The following is a 20,398-nucleotide window of genomic DNA, read 5'->3' on the forward strand; positions in this document are numbered from 1 at the left end:
TCGATTGTTTGGACTACATCCCAAAACTACTAACTGGACGAAATCCAATGTACACCATTTAGCCAACATTTCTAAATCTATGGCTGTCAAATTAATGAAACTCTCATACAACATAAAATAACTGAAGTAATAACGTAAGGACAGCCTAGGCCACCATGCTTATTTTGGGGCCTAAAGTTTGTGCTGTCTACTTGTCATATAGCGTGCGTACAGTTCTTTTCTCAGGACTGCCTGCCTAGGGAGAGAGCAAGAGAAAAAGAGTTCAAATGGTTTTGGAGAGGAACCTATAGCGCATGGTTAAGTCTGTGGCAGACGTCACTGTATGCAGTGTATTTTGAGAAACCGGCCTCCTTGTGTGTGCGTGTGTGTGTGTGTGTGCTTACAGTTTGAAGACATACTGTACTCTAAGAGAGGGGTGCGCGTGAGTGAGAGAAAGAGAGAGAGACAGAAGAGAGCCGGGGAGTGAATTAGCACTCCGATTATTATGGAGTGGCAGAGGTGGGGGAGGAGGGGGGAGGGAGGGCAGCCGCTCTGCTTATTATGGGATGTCGGTGTTGTTAGGCGTGGGGGAGGGGTGGAGGCGTGGAAGTACGGGGGGGGGGGGGGTTAGCTGAAAGAGGGGGAGGAGGGGTAGCGGAATATTATGGTCTGGCCTAGGCCTGTTTTGTGTGCTAAGGCTCTTCCCTTCACCCTCCCTTCTTCCCTTCCCTCCCACCCGTGCTTGAGAATGCGTGTGCGTTACTAAGGGAGCACTGTGTGCGCATTGAGATCAAGGCAGGCTTGACGTGTGGTATATTATGGGATGTCTATCCTCAGGTGCGTATTGAATGAAAGGAAGGAGACAGACGTAAGAGACGAAGGGAGTTGTCTGTTGGTCCGTCTGGGGATCTCACAAGAACCACATTGTCTCATATAATTTCCTAGTTGAATGTGAATGAGTTGAATGTGTTGCTCTTTCCAAATCATCTTTGCAAACAGTGATCCCAATTTTTATGAACTACGGGTAGTTTACAGTCAAGGAACTGCAACTAGTTATTATTAATATGACATAATGTGCAGAGAGTGGCAACACTGACAACACATACAAGCATGCAGGAGTGACCATAGAAGAAACCCATTTTCTACCCATTTTCTTTTTTTCCATCCACGCCGTTCCTCCTCCAAGGACAGCCAGGAGAGGTGCGGAGCCATATCAGCGTTGCCCTGGGACCATTCCAAGTGCTCATGCCCATGTTTTGGTCAGGGACAGGGCAGGAGAAAAATCTGGTTCAGTATAGAGGCTTGATATACTTGTGACCTTGACCTCTCAGTCATCTTAATTCTTTGTTTGGCTGTTTATGCTTATTCTAGACACCATGAGACCGTTTTTCAAATAGAGATCGGGTACAGTCCCCCCCCCCCAATAATGGTATATAAACAGAGACTTTTCATTCTTAGATTTAGACTAGGCCCAATGGAGTCCAATTAACCAGTATGTACATTTGGCTCAAAATGTTTATAGACCTGTCCTATGAGCATGAAGGCATGGAGGAACAGTATCCTACTAGTTTGAAATAATCTGTGGGATTCTACACACAGCTTCCCTTGGTTCATGAAGGCAGTCATGAATGTGTTTGGCTTGAATGATGTTATATCCAGTCAAGCCAACACATGATGGAGCAAGCATTCCTCATTCACATGAATAAAAGTAAGAAATTGTGGGAATACAACTAGAGCAAGACAGGAAGCCATATTATCATCAGCAACAGCAATGAACACTGTTTTCCCCTCACAGTGGAACTGTCTCTTCACTGACAAGGGAAATGTGCTCTTACAATTCTTATTGTGTCATCCAGGAGTCTCTTACTCTACCTGCCTGCCAGTCAGTCAGATAGCTACTCTCTTATCTGTCTGTCCACAGTCCTCTGGTCTATCAGTGAGTCAATATGATTCCATCCATATGTTCTGTCTTGCCTGGTGACAGTGTTACATTAAAGGATGTCTGGAATGGAGAGGGTGTGGGGGTGTGTAGAGAGGAGGGGGGAGGGGGGAGGGGGTTTGAAGGAGTATTATGGTCTGTATTTTGGCTTACATGGTAATCTGACCCCGCCTGTAACCCCCACCCCCTCGCAAGTGCTTATCTCCATGGCAACAACCGGTACAGGAAGAATATTATGGTCTGTAGTTTCTCTTTGCTCAAAAATGATATTATGGGATGTTGCTTGTCGGCCGCCTGTGTGGGGGAGGGGCAGCAGCGTGCTGGTCCCCATGACAACCGCCCCCATATCCTTCTGATTGGTGATTATGGGATGTTACCCAACCCCCCTTCCTCACCCCACCCCTTCCCCCCATATGCACACATGAACACTGTGTTCACAGTGAAAGGGGGGGGGGAGAAAGAGAGAGAGAGCTTGTGTGATAGAGAGACAGAACTTGGGAGTGTGCATGTGCTTCATTTCCGTGGTTCTTTGTGACAGCACTCTGCTACACCGTGTGAGAGCAAGAAACCCAGGAAGAGACTAACCAGCCAGTCAGCAGTCAGTCAGTAAGACAAAGGGAGGGCTGGTGGGAGGAGACAGGGGAGAGGGACAGAGTAGTCACAAAATGAAGGTGTGCTGAGTCAGAGATATGTGAGAGAGTCCTAGAAAAGGTATTGAAATGTATGGAGCTTGAGCGAGAACTGTGTCTAGAATCGTGCAGGCGATCTATGGCACGGAAGTGACACCATCTCTTATCTGTGCAGACTGAAACAGGACCTTCTGGGTTCGTTGTCCCAAATTGACTACAGCAGTTCATTATATTTAAGGCCTCGCGCAAACAGACACAGAGAAAGCAGACACAAACACACACACAGTTAGTCAGCTGTTGGCTCCTGCAGTTAGAAACATTGAGGGATGGAGAAGAAGAACATTGCTGTGAATAAGGCCTTGATCCTACTCTGCTGTTTGCCTGTCTGGGCCCTTAGAAATGACCTCTCAACCCCTATGATCTAAGACCTAACCCTATCCCTAAATAATGCCACCTGCCCTCTTAAGTGCCTGCTCATAGGACAGGGTGGTGCGTAGTCTACAAAAACTTGTGGTATGAATGACAATGTTTGGCACTACAGGAATAGAATAAGGTATGGTCCCTGAGTGATAACCTGTAAAACATGCTTTCTGGCTTTCTGGTAGAAGTGCTCATCTAATAGATATAAGGCTGTGGTTGTGCCTATGTGACTGACTCTGTGCATGGCTGGTTGGTTGGTTGTTACTGCTCTTCAATGTACAGTGCAGTGTCTCTGCATACATATAGATGGTGAGACTCAAGTTAAATGCAGTCATGTGGCGCACAGTTGCCATGTGACGGTTCTCTTTTTTTCCATCCCTTTCTCTTTTTGGAGTTATGCTTATTGTGGGATGTCAGTGACTGTGCTGATTATTATTATGGGATGTCAGACGGGGGTGGGAGGGGGTGAGCGTTTCCATGGTAATGTCGGTTGCTAAGGGGGGCACGGAGGAATGGGGAAGAGACTGCATGTGCGTGAGTGTGTGGGGGGGGGGGGAGGGGGGTGGATTATTATGGTCTGTACGTTGCAAGGTAACTATGCAGAGTGGGGGAGGGGTGAGTGTGTGTGGGGGGGGTTATTATGGGATGTCTGCCCCCTGATCTCTTTGTGTGTATGCGCGCGGGGTGTAGTGAGAGGGAGACGGCGACGTCGTGTGCAACGCAGGACAACATACGAAAAAAGATTAGAATAACGTTACAGAATTTATTAATTTATACATAGTTGTCCCAAAAATACACAAACTATTGAAAGAAAATTTACATAACGCTGTATTATACTGTTTTAATACAGTGGAATCAAGTTGTGAGTATTATTCTTTTTTGGGATTCATTGTTTCAGCTTAGTTTCATTATCCCCATGAAACGGAAGAACTGGAAGGAGTGATAATACATTACAGAACGTTTCGAATTTATTCCTGGAATCTTCTTTTTATTCTCTTACCTCGCCGGTAATGCTAGCTAGTAAAGCTAACGGGTATGCTAGCTAATGGGACGGAAAAGTAGTTGGAAGATGGCATGTGTCAGATGGCTTAATGTACGCATAAATTGAAATAGTTTAGTTACATTATCCATCTTTATTGTTGCATTGTAAGCACTATTCTTCTTGTGCATGTGTATTTATTATTTCTGACACTACGAGTTCTAAATATTCACTTCCGTTTTCTTTTTGTTCTTTTTATTTCCACCCCTTTCCGAAACCTGTCCCTCATCTGGCACGACCTGGACTGGACGAATACAAGACTGGGACATAAGAAGTCCGGAGGCGAGACGGATTTGCTTGCCAACTTTCTGTAAACTTTATTTGGTTAGCTTGGAGTTTGGCTAACTAAATTTAAAGTTTGCAATTATGTCTGGAAGTGAGGATGATAGAGATGATTTTGGACCCGAAGACCGGTCGATTCTGCACGGTAGGAAACTGTTTTCAAATTGATAGTTTGCCAATCTCTGGTTAGTGAGCTAACGTTACGCAGATGGTTAATTAACAGAGTTGAGCGAATTTGTGTATTGCCTTTTAAATGTGTGTACTTCTGTAGCCGTCTACCCTAGTTAGCTAGCAATCTTCAACCATTCTTTTGTGTGCATACGCTAACTAGCTAATGTGTTAGTATCAATACCAGTTTGTATGCCGAAGGTAAAATCTGACGGAATTGTCATTATAGCCTGCGCATGCTAGCTGCTGGTCCTCTTGTTTCAGAAAGACATTGAGGTATTGCCTCACAATTTCTCTCCGTTCAATGGCTTAGATTTTTTTTCCGCCGACCCTCACCGGCATATTCATGCGGCCTAGCTTAAACTAGCTAGCTGCCGGTATATGTTACGTGCCTATGACAATATGGAGGCAGCCAGTTAGCTTGAAAGCTGGAAGATGACGTTCGGTAGCTCTCCACCTCTCTGCTGGGTGGTTGGTGGCTCCGCTTTGCGTGGTAGAAATAAAAAAGCCCATTCTGCAGTAACCGTACCTAGGAATATTTCTTGAAAAAGTAAATACACACTCAAACTTAATATCAAGAATCAGCTTTGTTTATACACAACCGAGCTCGCGCAAGACAACCATCGAATATTTGAGCTTGAGGGAAAATGGATCGCTCACTGCACGAGGGAATTTTCCGATTTAGATGTCACGTTTTTAAGTTCTTGTATATCAGACGAATTACTGCGGTTATGAGATGCAATACAAGTGGATGGTTAACACAGAAGTCAGTAATTTTGCAAATTGACTTTTGATAGCACTGTTGGCTTGCAAGCTAGCTCATCTAGCAATTTAACGTCTATGTTGTCAGGTTAGCCAAAGCTAGCCCGATTGTTTCACCCCACTCAAGATTGTCTGCTTTTGTGATGCTTGCCAAGTAAGACGATGGCTACGGTCTAATTTGAAGCCATAGTTCTCATAAATACATCAGTGTTTTAAACCATTACACGCTATGTTGGCCTAACCTTAATTTATTACACACCATTTTGTAGCACACACCAAGTTCACATCAATTAACTCCTCCCGTTCATTTCAGATGAGGACGACGAGGAGCTGTCGGAGACTGAGGCTCCCAAGGTGAAGAAAAAGAAGAAGGCCAAGAAGAGCCGAGAAAGCAAAAGCAGCAAGAGACGTTCTCGCAGAGAGGTACCCTGCACAGCACTCACTGAACTGTACATGTTTGTTTTTTGTTGTTGTCACTTTCAGCTTCTTAACTGCAACTTATAGCTGCATAACATAATCCACATTCTTACAGGAGTAAATGCATCAATGTGACCTGATTCTGTACCAATAGATACAAACAAATAAAATACATATCCCAACGGATGACCCATCCGTGATGAACTGCATTTCCCATAACCCTCTGCCATGGTTTTGGTCCAGGATGTGCCAGTCAGCTCCCCAGAGGCCATGGAGGTGCCCGAGGTGGAGGCCGAGGAGGAGCGAGGAGCCCGCGGCTCAGACAGTGAGGGCAGCGACTACAACCCCGGCAGGAAGAAGAAGAAGAGGACGAGTGCGGGGAGGGAGAAGAGGAGGAGCAGCACGGGCGCAGAGAGGAACTCTGGAGGCTCCTCCGCCTCCAAGAGGAAGGACCCGGAGCCCGAGGAGGAGGAGGAGGAGGAAGATGATGACGACAGCTCGGTGAGAACTGGCTTTGGTTTTTTGAGACGCGGTTATGGTCATAAGGGGACCTCCATTGAGAAGTGTTTTTGTTATGCGTTTTGTTTGTGTCGTGTCGTTGTTGTGGGTGTATATTTTCTGTGAGGCTCTGTTTAGACTGGTAACACATTTCCTTTTGTCAGGAGCCAAAGACATCGTCCCAGCTCCTGGATGACTGGGGCATGGAGGACATTGACCACATTTTCAGTGAGGAAGACTACCGCTCTCTCACTAACTACAAGGCTTTCAGTCAATACGTCAGGTAAACAATACATGGCATCTCTTTCCATATGCACGTCTCTCCATATCCATCTTTTTCACACATCTCTTTTCTCATCTCTCACTATCCCTCATCTCTTTTGGCTGTTTCACCCTGCTTTTCTGTGTCTCTATCCTCTGCCTGTGACTCATCTCAACCATCTACCTGCTTTCTCTTACTCCCAGGCCCCTCATCGCAGCCAAGAACCCCAAGATTGCCGTGTCAAAGATGATGATGGTCCTGGGGGCCAAGTGGCGAGAGTTCAGCACCAACAACCCGCTGCGAGGCTCTGCCGCCGCCAACGCAGCCCTGGCCACCGCCAACGTCTCAGCCGCTGTGGACAGCATGGTGGCAGAGGTGGTGCCCCCTGCCCCTGCTCCTGCTCCTGCCCCGCCCCCAGCCATCGAGCCCCAGCCACCCCCCGCACCACCCCTACGCAAGGCCAAGACCAAGGAGGGCAAAGGTGGGCACTGGTCAAGGGTCCCCATCCATGTTCCTATACAAAGCCTTTTTCCTTAGTTGGAAAGCGAGTCTTACACGTCACTGTCTTGGTTGTTTGTCCAGGTCCGAATGCGCGTAAGAAGTCCAAGCCGACTCCTAAACCCCAGGAGAAGAAGAAGCCCAACACCAAGAAGGTGGCTCCCCTCAAGATCAAACTGGGAGGCTTCAACAGCAAGAGGAAACGCTCCTCGGTAACGTCACTGTGTTTCTTCCTCTCCCTGATTTTGGCCCTGCCCCCCCTCTCTGGATGCATTGACTTAGTGTGATCCGTCTCCCCTCTCTCGATTGGCTCAGAGCGAGGAGGACGAGCCCGACGTGGACAGTGACTTTGACGACGCCAGCATCAACAGCATCTCCGTGTCAGACGGCTCCACCAGCCGCAGCAGCCGCTCCAAGAAGAAGCCCAAGAGCAAACCCAAGAAGAAGAAGGGTCAGTCACGTGTGTGTGTGTGTGTGTGTTGGGTCCGCATGTGTTCGTTGGTACTTGCGTTCATCTATGCTGCTATGACGCTGTTATGTGTTGCCACACTTGAGATCCTTGTGTGGTTGTGGGAGTTAATGTGTGTGTGTGTGTGTGTGTGTGTACGTGTCAACAGCTATTGAGTCAGTATGTGAGTCACGGTACAAGACCACAATTTGAAGTCATAGATGGCACAATTGTTTTACACAATTGTGTCCCAAGCTAAAGCGAGCATTTTTGCATCCTTTTTTTCCGAGCCCCCCCTCGTCCCTTCAAATGTGCACACACACACACTGCTATGAAGTGTCTGACTCCTGTCTGTCCCCCCCTGCAGTGGAGACAGAGGATGGGGACGGCTATGAGACAGACCACCAGGACTACTGTGAGGTGTGTCAGCAGGGGGGGGAGATCATCCTGTGTGACACCTGTCCCCGGGCCTACCACATGGTCTGTCTGGACCCCGACATGGAGAAAGCCCCCGAGGGCACCTGGAGCTGCCCACACTGTGTAAGTGGAACTGACGGACACGTCCACGAGCCAATCTGCTGTGGTTGTTCAGTGAGGTGACCAATGGCGTGTGTGTTGTCGTCCCCCGTCCCCCCCCCCCCCCAGGAGAAGGAGGGCATCCAGTGGGAGGCGCGGGAGGAAGGTTCGGAAGGCGAGGAGGAGAGCGAGGTGATGGGCGAGCCCGAGGAGGACGACCACCACATGGAGTTCTGCCGCGTGTGCAAGGACGGTGGGGAGCTGCTGTGCTGCGACTCGTGCCCCTCCTCCTACCACATCCACTGCCTCAACCCGCCCCTGCCAGAGATCCCCAACGGAGAGTGGATCTGCCCACGATGCACTGTGAGTCCATAGCCTCTGGGGTGGGAGCCCGGGTGGATGATTGGCAGTGGCCTCAGCCAGTCGGCATGGGAGCGGGGAGGATTCAGGGACTAACCGAAGCCTGGCTTTGACGCTTCATAACTGCATGTATTTGGTTCTTGTGTGTAATTCTCTTTTTCTCCCCCCTTCCCCAGTGTCCAAATATGAAAGGCAAAGTGCAGAAGATTCTGACCTGGCGTTGGGGTGACCCCCCTCCCCCGACACCCGTGCCCCGCCCACCAGAGCTCCCGGCCGACAGCCCTGACCCCGCCCCTCTGGCCGGCAGGCCCGAGAGGGAGTTCTTTGCCAAGTGGAGCAACATGTCCTACTGGCATTGCTCCTGGGTGTCAGAGCTGCAGGTAGGCGTCTGGACGGAAACACAGTCATACGTCATCTCCAAAAGTCCATAAACACACACACACACACACACACACACACAAACTTCGCCTTCACTCACTACATCACGCATGCACACAGCAACTATTGTAACCCTCTTCTCCCCCAACCAATCCAGTTGGAGCTCCACTGCCAGGTGATGTTCCGGAACTACCAGCGCAAGAACGACATGGACGAGCCCCCTCCCATTGACTTTGGCGGCGAGGGCGAGGAGGACAAGAGCACCAAGAGGAAGAACAAGGACCCCCTGTACGCCAAGATGGAGGAGAAGTTCTACCGCTTCGGCATCAAGATGGAGTGGATGATGATTCACCGGATCCTCAACCACAGGTGAGCACACCTCCACGCCCGCCCAGTTGATGACCTCAGAGCTCGTCTGCTGATGTCTGTCTTGTCCGAGTCATGCATCTGGTTTTTAGCAACAGTACAATTCCCAGAGCTACTGGTGAGCTACTAAGTAGTGGTTCAGTTCGATGTTCTGGGGAGCAAGGCAGAAATGCGTTACAGAGTAGAGTGTTTTGGGGAGGGGGGGGGGGAGTTGACTCAACTGCACCTAAACCTGTCTGATATTTTTATAATGGTTCTGTTAACTTTCTGTCTGTGTTCCCCTCAGCATGGACAAGAAGAACAATGTCCATTACCTCATCAAATGGAAGGACCTGCCCTACGACCAGGCCACCTGGGAAGCAGAGGACATGGACGTCCCAGAATTCGACATCTACAAGCTGCAATACTGGCACCACAGGCAAGGACCCCCTCCCTCCCAGACACACCTAGGACCCCCTCCCTCCCAGACACACCTAGGACCCCCTCCCTCCCAGACACACCCAGGACTCTTAAGGCTTTTTAAACATGACTTGTTTAGTTTTGACCCTTGAGTACCCCTGTTCCCTCCACCACCACCACCTCTAAAGACAGTGCTTATGAGGAGGTTCTCTTTTCATCTTCTCTGTGCTGGCCTGTTGCAGGGAGCTCATGATGGGAGACGAAGGTAAACCAGGGAAGAAGGTCAAGGTCAAGGGCAAGGTCAAGAGGCTGGACAGGCCGCCCGAGAACCCTGTGGTTGATGTAAGTTTGTGTGTGTGTGTGTGTGTGGGGAGGGAGGGGGGGGGGCGGACCCAGTGTTAATTGTCGAAGCAGGTTTTCAGGGATGTGGTTGAACTCCCCAAGTGTTAATGTCTCACCCTACTTGCCCCCCCCCCCCCCCCCCAGCCCACCATCAAGTTTGACCGTCAGCCAGAGTACCTGGACTCCACGGGGGGCACCCTGCACCCCTACCAGCTGGAGGGCCTCAACTGGCTGAGGTTCTCCTGGGCGCAGGGCACCGACACCATCCTGGCTGACGAGATGGGCCTGGGCAAGACCGTGCAGACCGCTGTGTTCCTCTACTCACTCTACAAGGAGGTGCGTGGCAGCTGGGGCCTGCTCCTCGGGCCTGTCATTGGGTCTGCATGCTCCTGTGTCTGAGGGGGAAACTACAGATGGTTTTAGGCAAATATGCTGAAGAAAGGGTTACTTTGCATACATGTTTAGGTTTTGTTTGTTATATATAATTTTGTTGTTGTTGTAAAGTTAACATAAAAAATTGTTTCCATAAAGTTTGTGTAGTTGACAGGCTTGTCTGATGGGAAGTACAAACACTGCCCCTAGTGTATCCATGTCGTCAGTCTATACTACATATTCAACTGTACTAGTCCAGCCATTTTGTTTAAGTCAGGTGAAATTTGACGACATTAAGCCTGGGAGCTGAGTAAACACACAGCTGGGATCACATGGGGGCCACTGCCACCTATGGGTTGGAGGGTAGAACGCACTTCCTTTGACAGCACCACAGTGAACCTACTAAGGGCAAACCCTTTATTTCTGGTCTTGGGCTGAAAAAAAAAGCTACATTATATATATAGTGTGAAATATATAAGTGTGTGTGTATATATAAATGAACTCCTCCCCCGCGTTCTGTGAATCCTCCAGGGCCACTCCAAAGGGCCGTTCCTGGTCAGCGCCCCCCTCTCCACCATCATCAACTGGGAGCGAGAGTTTGAGATGTGGGCTCCGGACATGTACGTGGTGACCTACGTGGGAGACAAGGACAGCAGGGCCGTCATCAGGGAGAACGAGTTCTCCTTCGAGGACAACGCCATCAGAGGAGGCAAGAAGGCCTCCAGGATGAAGGTGAGACCGGAGGGCAGGAGGAAGGAACACAAGTCAACGGTCGTCTGGTTTTTAGTTCCAATCGACATTGAAATGGTCAAAACAAGGCATGCTTTTTCCAACTGAAGTGGAAAAAATAACACCTAAGAATGATCCCCTAATGATGCATAAAAGAAAGTCTGTCTCCCTGAGCTAGCGCAACTAAAGTCCTTGCAGTTATGTGCCGGCTGCTCTCACTCGAGCTGCCACCCTTGATAACCCCTCTACCTCAATGTCATCCTCCTCTTCCCATCACCCCCCCCCCCCTGCAGAAAGACTCGTCAGTCAAGTTCCACGTGCTGCTGACGTCGTATGAGCTCATCACCATCGACATGGCCATCCTGGGCTCCATCGACTGGGCCTGCCTGGTGGTGGACGAGGCCCACAGGCTCAAGAACAACCAGTCCAAGGTAGGATGGAGACACGCGCACAAAGAGAAGATCCCCATCTCTATGTAATACTGTGTGTAATGCTTGTTTTTCCCCTCTCCTCCTGCTCCTCCTGCTGCTGTGGGGCAGTTCTTCAGAGTGCTGAACAACTACCCCCTGCAGCACAAGCTGCTGCTGACCGGCACCCCTCTGCAGAACAACCTGGAGGAGCTCTTCCACCTGCTCAACTTCCTCACCCCCGAGAGGTTCAGGTAGGACTGTCTGTCTGTCTGTGCCTGTGTGTGTGTGTGTGTGTGTGTGTGTGTGTGTGTGTGTGTGCTTTGCATGCACACTCATAGGATACATCAAAACAGTTTGTGCTCACTCAGTACACGATCGCCACAGTTCTTCCATGACTAGATCCTCCCTGTTGCTGAGTTGTTCCAGCTGGCCCACTGACTAACCCCATCTCTCCTCCCCCTCTCTCTCAGTAACCTGGAAGGCTTCCTCGAGGAGTTTGCTGACATCGCCAAAGAGGACCAGATCAAGAAGCTGCACGACATGCTGGGCCCGCACATGCTCAGAAGACTGAAGGCCGACGTCTTCAAACACATGCCTTCTAAGACGGAGCTCATCGTCAGGGTGGAGCTCAGCCCCATGCAGAAGTGAGCGGAGGAGGGAGGGGCTGGGGAGAACCAGAGGGTCTCCTTGTCACCCGGAGAGGAGTTGCTTCTCTGACGAGCCATTCTCAAATGATGATATTGTCGTTCTGACTGGCTCGTTTCCCTTCTGCGTCACCAGGAAGTACTACAAGTTCATCCTCACTCGTAACTTTGAGGCCCTGAACACGCGAGGGGGAGGGAACCAAGTGTCCCTGCTCAACGTGGTCATGGACCTGAAGAAGTGCTGCAACCACCCCTACCTCTTCCCTGTGGCTGCTATGGTACGCCCCAGTCCCCTACTGCTTTCATATACAACACACCTTTAAAGTGCTGTAGAAATGATTGATTGCTCAATTGACGATGGATACACCATATTATTTTTTTACATCATCATATGAAAACATATCAGGAAGTGGTTCTTGGGTACTCATGATTTGGTTCCTCCGTAACAGGAAGCTCCGAAGATGCCTAACGGGATGTACGACGGCGGCGCGCTCACTAAGGCTGCTGGGAAACTGACGCTGCTGCAGAAGATGATGCGGAAGCTGAAGGACGGAGGCCACAGGGTGCTCATCTTCTCTCAGGTAAACCACACGCAACCGCAACTCATCCCAACCACCCGGGTGCATCATGCATGTCTGTCTGCCCGTTCTCTGGTGTCTCCTGACCCTCTCGCTGTGCCCCCCCCACCCCCCCTCCCCCCTCCGTAGATGACCAAGATGCTGGACCTGCTGGAGGACTTCCTGGAGAACGAGGGTTACAAGTACGAGAGGATCGACGGAGGAATCACTGGCGGCATGAGACAGGAGGCCATCGACCGCTTCAACGGTGAGACTCGCACGCCTCCTGCACCCGGCTGGCCAGCTGGCGGACAGCACACGTCGGTTATGCCGTGTTGTTTAGTTTAGAGTGTGTGTGTGTGAAGCTGGGGGGTTCATGGCCTGTGTGTTTGTGTGCCAGCTCCGGGAGCGCTGCAGTTTGCCTTCCTGCTGTCCACCAGAGCAGGAGGGCTGGGGATCAACCTGGCCACGGCCGACACTGTCGTCATCTACGACTCGGACTGGAATCCCCACAATGACATCCAGGTAGGTGTCAACACACACACACACACACACACACACGGAACCTACCACAACCTACGCCCCAGCTCACTTCATTAATAATCAGTTTTTACTACAGATTAGTGTCTTGTCGTCTAGTTTACGCTCCTCGTGTGCAGCGATTGCGTCTGTGGAAGGTTCTAGAAACTGATGGTGTGTCCCCCCCCCTCCCCAGGCGTTCAGCAGAGCCCATCGTATCGGACAGAACAAGAAGGTGATGATCTACCGCTTCGTCACCAAGGCCTCGGTGGAGGAGAGGATCACTCAGGTAGACATCCAGTCAACTCATTGATCCCTCAAGACTATCAACGAGTCCAACTCTAACAAGGAAAGGTGGAGTTGTTGGTTCACTCACCTGGGATTCCCCCGCAAGTAACCCCCCGTCCCTGTCCCCCAGGTGGCCAAGAAGAAGATGATGCTGACCCACCTGGTGGTGCGGCCCGGCCTGGGCTCCAAGACGGGCTCCATGTCCAAACAGGAGCTGGACGACATCCTGAAGTTCGGCACCGAGGAGCTCTTCAAGGACGAGCTGGGAGAGGGTGAGTCTCTGGGAGAGGGTGGGTCTGTGGGAGAGGGTGAGTCTCTGGTAGAGGGTGAGTCTCTGGGAGAGGGTGAGTCTCTGGGAGAGGGTGGGTCTGTGGGAGAGGGTGGGTCTGTGGGAGAGGGTGGGTCTCTGGGAGAGGGTGGGTCTGTGGGAGAGGGTGAGTCTCTGGGAGAGGGTGGGTCTCTGGGAGAGGGTGGGTCTGTGGGAGAGGGTGAGTCTCTGGGAGAGGGTGAGTCTCTGGGAGAGGGTGAGTCTGTGGGAGAGGGTGGGTCTGTGGGAGAGGGTGGGTCTGTGGGAGAGGGTGAGTCTCTGGGAGAGGGTGAGTCTCTGGGAGAGGGTGAGTCTGTGGGAGAGGGTGGGTCTGTGGGAGAGGGTGGGTCTGTGGGAGAGGGTGGGTCTCTGGGAGAGGGTGAGTCTCTGGGAGAGGGTGGGTCTGTGGGAGAGGGTGAGTCTCTGGGAGAGGGTGGGTCTGTGGGAGAGGGTGGGTCTGTGGGAGAGGGTGGGTCTGTGGGAGAGGGTGGGTCTGTGGGAGAGGGTGAGTCTCTGGGAGAGGGTGGGTCTGTGGGAGAGGGTGGGTCCCAGCTGCCAGGACGCTGCTGCTCCGTCTCTACGTCTGCTGTACAAGCCCCGCCCCAGCTCCGGGGCTGAATGAGCCAGTGAATGTATTGGTAGTGTGACGCGGTGACTATGCTGATGAGACGGCCTCTCCCCCCCCCCCCCACCAGGAGACAACAAGGAGGAGGACAGCAGCGTGATCCACTATGACGACAAGGCCATCGACCGCCTGCTGGACCGCAACCAGAGCGCCACGGAGGACACGGAGATCCAGAGCATGAATGAGTACCTGAGCTCCTTCAAGGTGGCCCAATACGTGGTCAAAGACGAGGAGGAGGCGGTGAGTTCTGCCTGTTTGACGGAGAGGGAGGGTAGAGTGCCATGTGCATGCGTCTTCTGCGAGTATTTGGCAGGTCCGGTTTCCTGTATGGTATCCGTGTGTGTGTGATTTGGAAGTCGTGTGTGTGTATGTATGTGGACGTTAAGTGTCTTCAAATCCCCTTAACTCTTAGTAACTTAAAAAAAATTTACATTAACCTCAGTCAATGAAGACTAGAACATGGGTTCCCATCCAGTTCCCACTGATCTCTAACCCCCCCCCCCTCCCTCCAGGAGGAGGAGGTGCAGCGCGAGGTGATCAAGCAGGAGGAGAGCGTGGATCCAGACTACTGGGAGAAGCTGCTGCGGCACCACTACGAGCAGCAGCAGGAGGACCTGGCCCGCAACCTGGGCAAGGGCAAGAGGATCCGCAAGCAGGTCAACTACAACGACGGCTCCCAGGAGGACCGAGGTAGTAGACGGGGTAACCATGGCGACGCGGCGACGCTTCCTTACCTTACACGCATGTCTGTGTGTGGATGGCGGGCGGGCGGGCGGGGTGTGTGAGCGAGGGCGCGCGCGTGTGTGTGTGTGTACTTATTCCATTTGCTTCATGCTTTTCCCTCAAATGTATTTGGCGTGTGAACAACGTTTCTTTGTGCGCATGTGTCCAGTACATCTCTGTGGCTCAGGTGTGTGAGTGACGTCCTTGCATGGGTTGTGACGTTTGACCGCCGCATTCAAAACGCGGTGCAAACTCGACGTAGGCTGTCAAAGCTTGTCGATGCCCGAGGATCACCCTGGTATCAAGTCAAACGGCTTCCAAAGTAACAACAGCATGGACTCCACGCCTGTCTGGTTGAACTACACCACACACCATGTTCTGTGTGGCCGCCATGATCTCACCAGAAAGAGGAAAATGCCGGCTCCTGCCCGCCCCCGCATATATAGACACACACACACACACACAAAGCCACAGTGTCTGACATAGCTAGCTTCCTGGGAGATGTGAAGGGAAGATTTGTTTGTGTGCGAATAGCTGTTGCGGGCGTGTCCTGTTTCCCTCTGTGCCTGTCCCAGTTGGGCGCGTGTACAAAGCAGAGGGCCACACCCCCCCATGTCTGTCAGGAGTCATGTCAAGCCCCTCCCCCTTCCAGCTCTCCGAGCTCTGTCAACACACTGCTTATCTTCTCCTTGCCAGGAGACGCCACTGCTTTTGAACGGTTTCCAAACATTGACTGTTTGGCTGTCGTGTGTGTGTGTTCTCCTTGTAGACGTGCGCTGTGTTAGACGTGGGGGCTGACATGGCTGTGTGTGTTTCTGTCCCTCAGCGGACTGGCAGGACGACCAGTCCGACAATAACTCCGACTACTCTGTGGCGTCCGAGGAGGGAGACGAGGACTTCGACGAGAGGGCAGAAGGAAGTGAGTTTTTCCCGGCGTGTCACTTCCTGGTGTGCTCGTGCAGGCCAGGTCTCAGTGGGGTGATGTCACTGCCCCCTCTCAAGGTGTTCCTCCCCGGACTGTGTTGGGGTGAGGACCCAAGCGTTGGTTCAGGTGAACCTGTCGTGACCCGTGTGTGCCTGTGTGTGTTTCCAGCCAACTCCCGCAGGCCTAACCGGAAGGGCCTGAGGAACGACCGGGACAAACCACTACCCCCCCTGCTGGCCAGAGTGGGAGGCAACATAGAGGTGGGTGCTCGTACACAACATGAAACCTGCATTAGTCATTCAGCAGACAAATCCTTTCCATCAGCCTGGTATATCACTGCATCGGACGCGTGTGTGTGTGTGTGTGTGTGAGCCAGCTGTAAGCCCTGGTCCTGCTCTTGTTGTCCAGGTGCTGGGCTTCAACGCGCGCCAGAGAAAGGCCTTCCTGAACGCAGTGATGCGTTATGGGATGCCCCCTCAGGACGCCTTCACCACCCAGTGGCTGGTCAGAGACCTGCGAGGGAAGTCTGAGAAGGAGTTCAAGTAAGAACGCCAGCCCACTCAGCCACACCGAGCTTCTGGAGCACCAAGGCCCTTTATAGAACACCACTAACAGCAGACGATGTTGTTAAGAAACCGAATGAATGTTTCTTTTTACGCATTGCTTCTGCTTTCCTTCATAACCACCATCTCTCTCTCCCCCCCCCCTCTTTCTCTCCCCCTCCCTCTCTCTCTCCCCCCCCTCTCTCTCCAGAGCGTACGTGTCTCTCTTCATGCGGCACCTGTGTGAGCCCGGGGCCGACGGAGCAGAAACCTTCGCCGACGGCGTCCCGCGCGAGGGGTTGTCGCGGCAACACGTCCTCACGCGCATTGGCGTGATGTCGCTGATCCGCAAAAAGGTAAACGTGCATTTGAAACGATGCCGATACCCCTAACCTCTGTCCTGATCTGCTGTGTTGTGGTATCTGAGCCTAACCTTCCGGTCCTTTCCAGGTACAGGAGTTTGAGCACGTGAACGGCCAGTGGTCCATGCCCTGGATGATGGAGCTGGAGGAGAGTAAGAAGGCTGCTGCTGCCGCCGCCCACCCTGACTCCCCAGGGAAGACCCCCTCCACAGGCACCCCAGCAGACACCCAGCCCAACACCCCTGCCACAGGTACTGACACACACACACAGTATGGTCCCCCCTCCACCTGTCTTCTTCTATTCTGTTTTGTCCTCCCTCTTTCCAACTCCTCAGCACTCTGCCACAGTGCTGTTTCAACCCCTGCCACTTCCTTCCTGGCTCCTACACCTCCACCCCCCCCCCCCCCCCCCCGTGCCACTCTTAACCCCCATCCCCTGTGTCTGCTCACCCTCCCCAGCCCCCAAAACACCCTCCACCACCGGCACCCCTGCAGACACCCAGCCAAACACACCCGCTGCAGGTAACCCCCCCCCTCCCCATCATGTTCCCAGAATGGGGGTCTGGGACGGAGGATCCCAGCCACGAGGGAGCCTGATGGATGTTTGTCAGATGGAGGGTGGGGGTGTTGGTGGCATTGATGATGACGACGACAATCTTCCTCCCCACAGCTGACGACGCCTTGAAGACGGAGGAGGCCGTGAAGGATGGAGAGAAGGAGGCAAAGAAGGAGGGAGAGGGCGAGAAGGAGGGCAAGGAGCCCGGCAAGACGGACGAGTCTGAGGTGATTGCCATCCCTGACGAGGACGAGAGGACTCCCTCTCCGGAAGAGAAGAAGGAGGAGAAGGAGGAGAAGGAGGGAGAGGAGCCCATGGAGACGGACATGGTGGAGAAGGAGAAGGAGAAGGAGAAAGAGGGGGACAAGGAGAATGACAAAGAGAAAGATGGAGAGACTGCCGAGAAGATGGTGGAGGGAGCGGAGGAGACCAAGTCTCCAGCTGAAACCAAGACGGAGGGGTCGGAGGTCAAATCGGAAGATTCCGAGGCCAAAGGTACCGTCTTCCATCCTGTTGGTGAAATGTATCTGGAGCATGTAGTTGTACATCTTGAAACCAATTCCCATTTGTCTTTCTGTTTTTGTCAATAGCAGAGGAGAAGAAAGACGAGAAGGCTGAAAAGATGGACACCACTCCTGCCACAGATGAAAAGAAAGGTACTGCTTCTCGCTCTCTCCCCCTCTCTGGCTGTTATTTATACACGCGTGCATGATGAAACTCCCCAGCCCTTGTGCGCCCTCAGTTTCTGACCCCGGTCTCTTTGCGTCTCGTCCTCCAGAGCAAAAGGAGGAGAAGGACGGCGTGAAGACGGAGGAGCCGGCCAAGCTGCCGAACGGAGACAGCGTCAAGGAGGGCGGGGCCGTGGTGGCGGCGGCCGGAGGCAGCGAGGAGAAGAAGAAGGCCAAGACGAGGTTCATGTTCAACATCGCAGACGGAGGCTTCACAGGTGAGGCCAGGCCTGGCATGTGACACACACACACACTTTACCATTCCCACAGATTTCCTAGCATCATCTAAATACTTTTTAATGCTTTTTCTGTCACTCAATCGTCTTCTCACCTCTATCCCTCCATCTCTGCAGAGCTGCACTCCTTGTGGCAGAACGAGGAGAGGGCTGCCACCGTCACCAAGAAGACCAATGAGATTTGGCATCGTCGCCATGACTACTGGCTGCTGGCTGGCATCATACAGTATCCTTTCTAATTGGCCGAGGTCCGTCTTGTACCGAACCGTTCTGCAAGAGACCAGCCTGCAAACGGCTTGTTGACGTCAGTCAGCAGGAGCTGCAGCATGCTGGTGAATCATCCCTATAGTGGTCTGTTTGATTAGGAGTTTAGAACATCAACACATTAAAGTAGCCGATGCCAACAGTGGATGGTGAGCCGTAGCTCTTATTCGAGTGTGTTTAGTTGCGTTCCCCATGGCTCCAGGCCTGTGTTAGCACCCTTGACTCCGGTGCCCCCTAGACACGGCTACGCACGCTGGCAGGACATCCAGAACGACGTCAAGTACGCCATCCTCAACGAGCCCTTCAAGGGCGAGATGAACCGAGGCAACTTCCTGGAGATCAAGAACAAGTTCCTGGCTAGGAGGTTCAAGGTACGCTCCCCGGGGAGGGAAGAGGGGAGGGATGAAGCAGAGGGGACAGCGAGATAGCTGCTCCAATGGTGCCAACGTTTATTGTGACACTGTGTTGACCATCCCAGCCTAAAAACATGTCTTTTTTCCCCTTCCCCCTCTCCTCAGCTCCTGGAGCAGGCCCTGGTGATAGAGGAGCAGCTCCGCAGGGCAGCCTACCTCAACATGTCGGAGGACCCCTCCCACCCCTCCATGGCCCTCAACACGCGCTTCAGCGAGGTGGAGTGCCTGGCCGAGTCCCACCAGCACCTCAGCAAGGAGTCCATGTCTGGGAACAAGCCGGCCAACGCCGTCCTGCACAAAGGTAGCCAGCGCAATGACCGCTTCTTTCTCTGAAGTCTTTGTAAGCTCTGTCGTTTGGTTATGGCAGCACTAGCTATGTCGTCATTTCTATCACTCACTCAAGTTGGCAGTTGTCTCCATAGTCCATTTATGGCAAACTTGCTTTTCTGACAAGCATGCGACAGGTGAATGTTAAACACTACACACTATTACAAAAACATGGCGTCACCATGGCAGGAGCACACAGAGTCTAAAAGGAGTCATCAGAGAGGGAGGGGCAACAATGAGGTGGAGACATCAAGAGCACTCTGGAAAACGCATTCAGTCAGTCCTTCATACATGGTTATGAAATGCCCTGTTAGGCTTGGAGCACTCCTGACTGGACCAAAAAGCCTTCAATCTTGACTGATCTTGTCCCCCTGCCCTTTCTCTGGTGTCCCTGTACCTTCCTGTTCTCAGTGCTGAAGCAGCTGGAGGAGCTACTTAGCGACATGAAGGCGGACGTGACCCGTCTCCCAGCAACAATCGCCAGGATACCTCCTGTTGCTGTCAGGCTGCAGATGTCGGAGAGGAACATCCTGAGCCGGCTGGCCAGCAGGGGACCAGAGACACAGAGCCAGCAGGTACATGCTCAGCAGGTACGGACAGCTGACACACTCACTCACACACTTGATATCTTGATATACAGACAGACACCTGACTCACACACCTGATCTATGTGTTGACCATGTTGTGTAACCAAGTAATCTCCCTCTCTCTTCTGCAGATGTCACAGCAGTAGCCTGGCCTAGGAGTGACCCTTCCCCCTCCCTTAACCACCCCCCCCGCCTCACCACCTCGACATTCCTGATTGGCGCAGCAGACGATGACTCCACCCAAGCTTGAAGCCACACCCCTTTTACCTTTACATACGGACTTGCAGAGTTTCTATTGGCTGACCCTTGGACGCTGTGGAAATAAATGCTATTTTATTTTTGTCTTTTTTTCTGTTTTTTTTTTTTTTTCAATTTCTGTATTAATATTATTGATATAATGTTATTATGATGGTTTTTTGGGACCTAAATAAAAATATGTAATAAAGTATTTTGCTGCTTATTAATGGGGATTTGGGGGCTCGATATTAATGGGGCTGTGTAGAACATATATTTAGGCTTATGATCCTACAATATCGATACAACAGGGTTCCCATGGGGTCTTTAAAAGTCTAAAATTCTGAA

At 52.0% G+C, this 20,398-nt stretch overlaps 1 protein-coding gene across 6 annotated transcripts; it reads left to right on the forward strand.

The window, feature by feature from the left end:
- The first annotated feature begins 3,656 nt into the window (after positions 1–3,656).
- On the forward strand, positions 3,657–20,264 carry chd4a (chromodomain helicase DNA binding protein 4a). 6 transcript variants are annotated; one of them, XM_084696182.1, is made up of 41 exons: positions 3,657–3,829; positions 4,266–4,433; positions 5,532–5,641; positions 5,879–6,136; positions 6,298–6,416; positions 6,599–6,876; positions 6,978–7,105; positions 7,209–7,344; positions 7,709–7,881; positions 7,987–8,220; positions 8,394–8,597; positions 8,753–8,964; positions 9,248–9,379; positions 9,603–9,702; positions 9,847–10,038; positions 10,606–10,806; positions 11,097–11,234; positions 11,343–11,464; positions 11,684–11,857; positions 11,994–12,135; positions 12,307–12,438; positions 12,565–12,682; positions 12,815–12,939; positions 13,130–13,222; positions 13,352–13,493; positions 14,224–14,393; positions 14,666–14,855; positions 15,703–15,795; positions 15,970–16,061; positions 16,210–16,343; positions 16,555–16,699; positions 16,794–16,956; positions 17,165–17,227; positions 17,376–17,756; positions 17,852–17,917; positions 18,040–18,207; positions 18,343–18,451; positions 18,728–18,860; positions 19,008–19,203; positions 19,641–19,819; positions 19,948–20,264. In XM_084696182.1, exons 2-41 carry the CDS (start codon positions 4,373–4,375, stop codon positions 19,960–19,962), a joined length of 6,021 nt encoding a protein of 2,006 aa, XP_084552308.1. In that variant the 5' UTR covers positions 3,657–3,829; positions 4,266–4,372; the 3' UTR covers positions 19,963–20,264. The 6 variants fall into 6 exon arrangements, with proteins under 6 accessions (XP_084552308.1, XP_084552312.1, XP_084552311.1 ...); XM_084696186.1 differs by having other exon boundaries at positions 19,641–19,804; XM_084696185.1 differs by having other exon boundaries at positions 14,666–14,843.
- The last annotated feature ends 134 nt before the right edge of the window (positions 20,265–20,398 follow it).

This window comes from Hypomesus nipponensis, chromosome 4, assembly GCF_054491055.1.
Source record: "Hypomesus nipponensis isolate SF chromosome 4, ASM5449105v1, whole genome shotgun sequence".
In the NCBI taxonomy this organism is placed as follows: Eukaryota; Metazoa; Chordata; class Actinopteri; order Osmeriformes; family Osmeridae; genus Hypomesus; species Hypomesus nipponensis.